The sequence below is a fragment of the Elaeis guineensis genome, chromosome 6 (genome assembly GCF_000442705.2).
Source record: "Elaeis guineensis isolate ETL-2024a chromosome 6, EG11, whole genome shotgun sequence".
NCBI classification, from domain to species: Eukaryota; Viridiplantae; Streptophyta; class Magnoliopsida; order Arecales; family Arecaceae; genus Elaeis; species Elaeis guineensis.
In genome coordinates, this window is record NC_025998.2 from 91,454,995 (window position 1) to 91,464,406 (window position 9,412).

Sequence of the window (9,412 nt, forward strand, 5' to 3'; positions counted from 1 at the left end):
TAATTTTCCTGCCTAACACCCTTGTTAAATTAGCACTAGTCCAAAATTAATGCCTTTGGACTGATGAGAATAATGGAGAGAGAAATGGAGGACATAAAGTTGAAATCCCCTGTTTGGTTAGGAGAGAGGAGATGAGAAACTCTTTTTTTTTTTGTTTGGTCAGAAATTTCATAAGAGAGGAGAAACTAATAGAGAAATGGAGAGAAATGATTTATCTCCAAACATCCTTTTATTAATCTCTCTGAGAGTCTTTTTTTTTCTCTGCTTGAATTGAAGTTCTCTTCTTTTACCTTCCCTTCTCTTCTCTCATTTCTGTTCTTTTCTTTTCTCTCCTGCCCTATGTATCCAAGCAGGGTGCCATCATTTTGGCAAGTTATCCTATTTTTCTTTAATTTATTCTGCTATATTTTTAATTTTCTGTTGTGTTTTAGTTATTATGAATTCAATTCTTTTGGTATCATCCGCCGAACTATCTGCTGGAGTGGTTGTTTTGTGCATCTGTGCTGCTTGGTCCCTAGGCTATCTGCATGGTGCTATCACACCGGACTATTAGAAAATTAGTTCTCACAAGTTACTTTACTATGTGCAGCCACAAGTATCTGTGACTAATGACGTTTTTCATTATCTTTTTCTATTTCTTTATCAATCAGGAATATTCTCTTTTCTTTTTCTTTGGGTAGGGAATCATTCTTGTTTTAGCCATTTGCTGTCTGTGCTGTCTCAGCAATTGTCTATGATAAGTCTGTGTTATAAATTAGCTGATCAAGATTTTGTTGAATATTCAGGCTATGATGGTGCAATGAATGAGTGGGAGGATTTTGCTAGATATGCGAATCCTGATGGAGTGGAAATGCCACCTCCTGTAAGTCTCATGATTTTGCTAATTTGCATTCATTGACTGTTCAGAGCTTTTATTTCTAATTTTCTGATTTGCACGTCAACTTTTGGAGTTGTGGGAAGAATAGAGATTTATAATAACTCCACCTTGATAGGTTCTTCTGGTTGTTGGCAGGGAGTCTATGGGGATCTGTATCACCATGGATATGGGTATGCTCCTTATGGTCCATACCCTTCTCCTGGTTCTCCAGTTCCAACCATGGGGCATGATGGTCAGCTATATGGCCCTCAACATTACCAGTATCCAGCTCAATATTACCAAACACCAACACCTGCTCCTAAACAAGTTTCTCCTAGTCAAGGGGAAGTTTCAACCTCTGCTGCTGCAGACCAGCCACCTATTGCAGTGGATGATGCGAAAGCTAATTCCAATGGAATTGCTAGTGGAAATGCAGATGGGAGTACTGGAGCAGCTGCAACAAAGTCAAGCCAACAAAATTCGTCATTAACATCAACAGGCCTGCATGGTCGAGGCGTTTTACCCAGTGTGCTTCCCTCTTCTGGATTCCAGGACCCAAGATATGGTTTTGATGCAGTGCAGTCACCTATTCAATGGTTTGATGCTTCTGTGTACCCTGATGTGCCGCAGAGACCTGCTACGACTAATACTGCCTCCTCCACTACATCAGCAAGAAACCAGAATCTCCGCCCCCTTCCTCACCTGGTGGTATGTGATATATGAGATACATTGTCTAAATGAATATCAGTATGTTGGAAGTACTATCACTTGGGTATATGCTGTTTTTAACATGCTATACATGATTGACGGCACATATTTGGTAGCAACATGTCAGTATTTAATTCTTTTATGTTGATAATTGATATTATGCTGCTAGTTCTGTGTTTTTCTGGTTGTGTGCATTTGTACAAGCATATGCAGGATTGCATGTGCATGTTTGTTTCAAATATATATTTTTTATTTGTGTTTCAAATGCATGTTGAGATTCACTATGCGCATATGAAATACTTGGTTCTAATGTATTTTCTCTTGTAAAATGTGTTTCTTTCTCCAAATTATCAATCTTTGACTTATAAAAATTATAGGAATGACCCTTGAGGCAATTATTTGTTCATTTTTATGTTCAGGGTATGCATGCCCCAAGACCTGTGATGGGACCAGCAGCTCCCGGAATCATGAACAGGATGTATCCCAACAACAGAATGTACAGCCAGTATGGCAATGCATTCAAAACTGGTCCGGGGTTTCATTCAAATGGTTATGATTCCAGAACCAATGGCCGTTGGGGTGTATCCATGGATGCCAAGTACAAGCCTAGGGGCCGAGGCAACGGGTTCTATACTTATGTTAATGAGAACTTTGATGGTCTGGGGGAGCTGAACAGAGGACCGAGGGCTGGTCGATTCAAAACCCAGAAGGGGTTTGGACAAACTTTTACAATTGCTGTCAAGGGACAGAGCCTTCCTACAAATGGAAATGTCGAGGATGCTAGCCTAGTCCCTGACAAGGAGCAGTATAACCGGGCAGACTTCACTGAAACATACTCTGACGCAAAATTTTTTGTCATTAAGTCATACAGTGAGGATGATGTTCACAAGAGTATTAAGTACAGTGTTTGGGCTAGCACTCCCAATGGGAACAAGAAACTTGATGCTGCTTATCAGGAAGCAAAGGAGAAGTCTAGTGGCTGCCCCATCTTTTTGTTTTTCTCAGTAAGTGCTGTTTCAAATTTTGTAGCATAATTCTTCTCTTTTCTATGTTTTCAGCTCTTTAACTAATCTGTTTGACTTTCCTGTTGATTTGTAGGTGAACACTAGTGGACAGTTTGTTGGTGTTGCAGAAATGGTAGGCCCTGTTGATTTTAACAAGACTGTGGACTACTGGCAGCAAGACAAGTGGAACGGTTGTTTCCCTGTCAAATGGCACATTGTAAAGGATGTACCCAATAGCATTCTCAAGCACATTACACTAGAGAACAATGACAACAAACCAGTGACCAACAGTAGAGACACTCAGGAGGTGGTGTGACGTACTTTGATCTTGGCATCTGAAATCTAAGTGGTTTTATTACTATTTTGACATCTTTGTCACTGCAGGTGAAACTTGAGCAAGGTCTGCAAATGCTTAAGCTTTTTAAGGATCACAAGAGCAAGACTTCCATTCTGGATGATTTCACCTTTTATGAGACACGCCAGAAGGTGATGCAAGAAAAAAAGGCGAAGCAACAGCAGCTTCCAAAAAAGGCATGATTAGATTCTGACTGATAAATTTCATCATCTTTGTGACTTGGTTATAAATTTAGCATGTAGAAAAAGATCATGTTAATCAAATTATATTTATATTACTCCATTTTAGCATCCTAGTATTGGAAATACTCCGATAAAATTTATTGAAGTGTTTCATCTTATGTAAAATTGTCAATTTTAACTAATTGACTTGTGATGTTGCTTCTGATTTCAAGCATTTCAATGATTATCACTTATACAATCACTGCATTTTAAGCACATTAGTACTTGATGATGTTTCCCCGGAGATATTAAAAACTAGTCAGCAAGTAAAACATCGGATAATCATCTAATGTTTTTAATTCATATTCAATTTGTTGATGTCAACATGGATTCTTTTAGCTGTACATGGGAGTCCATGGAACTACGAGTGATTCCTGTTAGCTTTATCTATCAGAGTGTGTTATTTCAGTTGATAATTGGTATTCTAAAACCTTTTTATAATCCTGTATCCGTGCGCCTTCACCTCAAAAGAATAATGTGGATAAATTTTTAATGCCTCATTGTTCAAAGCTTCTTTGGACATTGTTATACACTGCAGTTCTTCAAACATGCTATCTGGGCTTGAAGTTTGTTTTTTTCTATAGCCATGATGAAATTCATAGCCTCTCTGGTACTTGTCAGTGAACTAACTACCATACTCTCGTTCTTTTGAAGGTTGTGGATGGAATGCCAGTAGACATTGAGGAGAATAACAAAAATGGGACAGATGGGAAGCCCGAATTTCAGATTCCTCTGGTTCCAGTTTTGAAGAAGGAACCTGTCCAGGCTGGGCTTGTAGAACTAAAGCCATCAAAGGATAATGGTGTGCCTGCAGTATCTGGTGTTGATCCAAAGGATGCTACACGGGTGACTGAGAAGCACACTACTGCAAATAGCACTGCTAATGGCTGTTAGGTCTGTGGACCCTTTTTTTTCATCGCCTGCAGCCATTAATTGCTACTGGAAATAGGTTTCAGCGGAAGTTTTGCTGCATCCTGAGGTCTAAGTATGCAATGGAAGCTTATATCTTGGTATCAAAGGCTGCATATGGACAGCTGAGGCAATATATTCTTCCTCCAATTTGCTTGTGGTAAAGAAGTTAGTTTATATTTCTCAGATCGGGTACTGACTTTACTTTCCAAGTTGTCTTTAGGTCGGCATCTGGTATTTTGGGATTTGTGGGGGTACAGGCTTCGACTTGTTTTCCTTGATGCTCTTGATATAGTGCTCTCAATATGGAGTTGGGTGTGTTGTTTCCCCCCTTTTTTCCTTTTCTTTTTCTAAATATTTTCTTTTATAGATGTGACTTTGGTTAGTAACATGGTGATACATTTAACAGTGAGTTTGCTGACAATATTTTTGTGATCTTTCTTCTGATTTCAAGGGATTTGATTGGAAGTCTTTTTCCGAAGCGCCTTTATTCTGTAAATTAATATTTATTATCAGAAGCTTTCCATCTGAATGAACTCAGTAGAAGGCTTAGGAGCGTGTTCGCAATACACGATTTGCAGAGCAAATCTGTCTTGTTCCTTTCTTATCTTAAAGGGATTATGTGACACTTTCGTTGGATCCTTGAGCCACCTTGCCTCACCTTTTACTCATGCAGTATACGCAGTGTGGTGTAGTGCCCATTTTTCCGAAGTTGACTAAATTGTTTCATTCAGCATAATTTTATTGTTGTCCTCCTGTGCCTCATGGTCAGAGAATGCAAGGGGCTGGACATCTTCCACATGCCATATCGTGTATTGCGGTACCATGCGTGAAATCATTCTAATGGTGTTGGGCATTACCATTTTAGGTTGATCGTGTTTGGTGCAAGTTAAGAGTTGCAGTTTGTGTCGACTTTTGACCATGCATTCTACCACCAGTTTAAAGCTAATTTAACTGGGCTGTTTAGGTCAGAACGAGTTTCTGCACCCTGCGGAGGCGCTAGCCTTGGCAAGCAGGATTTTTGAACTTAACCATCTTTCTTATTATTTTCAAAACTGGCATCGGTAATTTGCTGCAAGCATTTGGATGCTTGTGTTGTCGAACCCTGTGAGGAAAATAATCAGGAGGGAGCTGGGGAGGCAAGAATTTGAAGGGATTTTAGGACATGTTTGATAGGAGAGTTTTGGACTAGAATGGGAATTAGTGATTTTTGTTTAGTCATTTGGTTAATGGGAGTTTCATTCTCATTTTGATTTCAAAGAGCAATGGTAATATGTTTTAATCTGTCAAAATCTAATTTTTAATTTTTTTCCAGTATTTACGTTCCATTTTGGTTTTGTTCATGTTTTTATTTCAATTGGTTGTGAATAAAATCTGCCTTCAGACATCTCACCAGCATCATCTTTTTCATCTACTCCCAGTTGCAGGGGAGAGTTGTCCGGTGGACAAGTTGTCATGGAAGCTGAAAAAATCTATCGTGCGTCGCAGCATGCAACAAGCTTGGTCTGTTGAGGTCATGGTCTGTTGAGGTCTATGCATGACAGGTCTGTTGAGGTCTATGCATGACAGGTGAAGAAAATCTTAGTTTGGCTTGTGTTGGGATGCATCTTGCTGTCTTAATGTATTACAGTTTGTTGCCCCTTTCAAGTGGAAACCAGGCCAGGCCTTCCTCCATGCACTTTGGAGACTAAACCTATTCAACTGGTTGGCACCTTGTTTTAACTAGTTACTCGATCTCGTTAGATATAGGTGACAGCCCAGAAGTTAAAGCTAATATCGATCTCTAATAAAGTGAGATATTGAGGGTGGGTTGGATTAGTGCCAGCCTTCTACATTTATCTCTCCTTGCTTCATATAGGCACCAAGAAATAAAACAGCTTTAGGCCATCTTCCATACTAGTCTATAGGATTAGCTTCCGGGCAGACACCCACAGCTGCTCATCAAAACAAGGACATCTGCTGAACTAAAATAAGAATCCAAGCACATGAAGTATGTTAATGGCTACTTCATGGCCCTGCTTACGATCACTAACTGGGATGCTTTCAACATGGGACATCCGTATCAGTTGCCACCATTCTTCCATCTTTTTGCATGTTTCATCCTTTTGCTGCTCGATTAAATGCTTTAGCCACCCAGAATGATGGAATGGAATTATTCTCTTGCTAATGGACTGATAGGGACCTGTAAGCAATAGAACATATAATTTTAGGGATATATGCTCAAATTCAGAGGACTGATTATTTATATGCAGATCAAGAAGATATTAGGGGCTACTGACAACGCAGAAATCCTTTAATTGCTCACACAGCCAGGTGAATGACTTGAAATCAAATAATCCCCAATGTCAACCTAGAAAACTATAAAGCGTCATTCTGCGAAAGTATTTAGATAACATTCCAGAGCTAAAATTCAAACAGAGGTATAAGAGAAAGGAATCGTTTGATTGGCCCCATTCAGCTTTTATGTAGGGAGCACATGCTCATGGGTCAAGGACTGGTAATAATAGACAGATCACCAGCTGGATTGCTATGTGAAGGCAGAACAAACTCGCAGAAAAAAATGTCCCTAAATTCCTCTGGAGGAATATGTGCAGTATCTTTTACTAAGATCGAACAAAAATTAATACTTTTAACAAAAATCAAAATGCAATTCCTGTATACAACAAACATATTGTCCTGAATTTCGTTTTTGAAATAAAAGCAAACAATGATGAGTCAATTCTCCCTTCTCCATTTCTCAAAGATGAGCATCATCCGAAGTGACAGACTGGAGTGTCAGAGTCTTGGACAAAAGAGCCTTAGTTCATTTCATTAGAGTGCATTCAAATGAAGCAAACCAACCCCCATAAAACACCACACCCGGAGGGCAGAGGTCAACATCTTTTAACTCTCCAGAGGAGATTGAGAAGCAGATTTAAGAATTTGAGATAGTATTATGCAGGTTTAATGGCAGTCCTCCCAGGTTCACAAGACGTTTATATCCAAACTCCCACTGTTTCACCCTTTTGCTGTCCATGAACAACAATTCTGAGTTCAAATTACAGCATCAAATATTTGAATGTATCCAAAAGGAAGTTAATGATTTTGCCCATGCTCTGTCAAGACAACAAAAAAGCACTTATAATTTGAGATTCATTAGACAAAAAGAGTACCCTATTCCATTTTTCTCCAATACCTACTCCCATCTCTCCAAATTACAATAGAATAACAAAAACGTAAACAACAGCAACATATAATCCAAAATTTAAACGTTAACAAAAGTAAGCACAAAGAAAAGAAGGGCCAATGAAAACTACATAGGAACCAACCATATAGGCTTTAATAAAACAGGAAATTGTCAAAGAAGCAGAGCTCTGCAATACAAGTTGGCAGTAACCTGCTACCTTAGATTTTTTTTTTTTTTTTTGCGCCCCCCCGCCCCCCCCCCCCCACATTACAAGCTTCAACCTACCCACTCAATGGGATTGGGAGGATAGTATGGCCATCATTCTCATCTCCATGACCTTCTTGTGTGAATTGGAGTGCTTGTAGCTTACAAAAGTGGGGCTCTTCGCCGGCCTGTACTCAGGAAGCAGTCTCCCGGACTTGAACCTCACCCCACATGCATTGCAGAGGGTCTTGGGCCCCGAAGGCCCTGCTCTCCACTGGGGTGTCTTATGAGAGAGGCAATGGGTGCACCTCCTGATCTGCTGCTCTTTTCCTATCTTTTCCCCTGCCTCACGCCCTCCCCCAACCAATAACTCCACAGCTGGTGCCTTATCCTCTTGCTCCCTTTTAGGGAGGATGAGCTCGCTGTCTGCGAGCCAGCAGGTCTGGTGGAAGAAGAGGAGTGGGTCTTGTTGAGAGGTGAGGGCTTTTGGGGTGGTGATTCTCCTTCTCTTTGTTCTGGCCTTGGCGGGGATGGCAAGGTCATGGAAGGAGGAGGAGGTTTTTGTGGGGTTTTGAGGCTGTGGGGGGTTTGGGGATGGGGTGTCATAGCTTGTGGTGGGAGGTGGGAGGGGCTGGGAGGTGGTGGTGTAGCATGTGGTGCCAGAGAGGCAGTCCTCCATATAGATGGAGAGCCATTCTAGGCTCACATCTTCCCCTCCTTCCTGCATGCAAACATAGGGAATGGTAGAAATTCTCTCAATATAATTATACATAACCATTCTATCAATAGAGGTTAAAAAGTAGACAAATGAAGGATATGTTTTATATATGAACAAACCAACCCATAACCAAGAAACATAGAGAGAAAGAGAGAGAGAGAGAGAGATGTAGACATTAGAAATTTATCTTGAAGCGCTAGTTGGAGCATGGCAGAACTCAAATGAATCACTTCTTCCCTCTGAAATACATATATATGCTGCAAGGAAATATTTCCAAAACATTTGAACCCAAAAGAAACATAGGCCACAGCATCCTTTTGTTTTTCTCTCTTCAATTCATATCATTAAGAAACCAAAAGAAGGTGCAACAAACATCAATGAATAAAAGCTTTAAAGGCACGAATACCATAACCTCAAACTTATGCCAGGAAAAGGTCAAGAAAAGCCTCAGAAAAACTACAACCCTGGTGTAACTTGATGTCTAAAAGGAGTTTTGAATGTGAATCATTTTTTTTAAAATTTCAAATATACGCCAGAGAAAATATATATATATTTTTTTAAAATTGCACTACATAGGCCACAAAGTCTGCAATCAGAGTATGAAAGTCTCGAAAAGATTTTATTAAAAAGAAAAAGAAAACATCAATTCCAATAAAGAATTATCCATAAAAGAGAAACGATTAGAAAGAATATGAAACACCGAAGGCAAGGAAAAAAAAACATATAAAAGGACAAGAGAAGGAACCATTGGATTATAAAGAGAAGAGAAACAAACCGTGGTCTCCCCGGGCACGAACTCGCCCAACAGGGGACCCGCCGGTCCTCCGCCGGAAACCGATGCATCGACGGAGCTATCCATGGAGAGAGAAATGTAGATAGAGATAGAGAGAGAGATGGTTTTTCTCGTTTGGGGCCGTGTGTGTGTTTATTTATGTTTGTCCACATAGCATTGCTTATGCTGCGGGTTTAGGTGTACAGCAACAGCTCTCTCTCTCTCACTTGCTTTTTGATCTCCGCGTTGTTCTTTTGTCGGTAAGGGAGCAAAAGCCGCAACAACAAAAAAACGCTCTCTTTCACACCCAACCCAAAATAACTCTCTCTCTCTCTCTCTCTCTCTCGGTGTTCGTTATTTGCTTGCTGATATTCATACATACATACATACATACGTACATAAATATGTATATATATATATATATACATATATATATATATACATATATATATACATATATATATATATACATATATATATATATATATATACATACATA

General features: G+C 39.7%; 2 protein-coding genes and 1 long non-coding RNA gene across 3 annotated transcripts in view; 2 read left to right on the forward strand and 1 right to left on the reverse strand.

Annotated features, from left to right (window-relative positions):
- The window catches only part of LOC105036247 (YTH domain-containing protein ECT4), a 6,084-nt gene extending 1,607 nt beyond the window's left edge, over nt 1-4,477 (forward strand). The window contains exons 4-9 of the mRNA XM_010912008.4: nt 786-862; nt 1,013-1,564; nt 1,984-2,568; nt 2,663-2,875; nt 2,953-3,099; nt 3,799-4,477. Of these exons, the coding sequence (XP_010910310.1) occupies nt 786-862; nt 1,013-1,564; nt 1,984-2,568; nt 2,663-2,875; nt 2,953-3,099; nt 3,799-4,038 (1,814 nt within the window). The 3' untranslated portion in view covers nt 4,039-4,477. The remainder of the gene's footprint in view (nt 1-785; nt 863-1,012; nt 1,565-1,983; nt 2,569-2,662; nt 2,876-2,952; nt 3,100-3,798) is intronic.
- A 950-nt stretch (nt 4,478-5,427) lies between these two features.
- On the forward strand, nt 5,428-5,749 carry LOC140858579 (uncharacterized). The gene is made up of 2 exons (XR_012142149.1): nt 5,428-5,556; nt 5,598-5,749. It is a non-coding gene; the product is annotated as an uncharacterized lncRNA (long non-coding RNA).
- A 1,726-nt stretch (nt 5,750-7,475) lies between these two features.
- Nucleotides 7,476-9,082, reverse strand: LOC105036246 (GATA transcription factor 2-like). The gene is made up of 2 exons (XM_073259575.1): nt 8,917-9,082; nt 7,476-8,144 (listed from the first exon to the last, which is right to left on the reverse strand). Exons 1-2 carry the CDS (start codon nt 8,998-9,000, stop codon nt 7,509-7,511), a joined length of 720 nt encoding a protein of 239 aa, XP_073115676.1. The 5' UTR covers nt 9,001-9,082; the 3' UTR covers nt 7,476-7,508.
- Between the last annotated feature and the right edge of the window lie 330 nt (nt 9,083-9,412).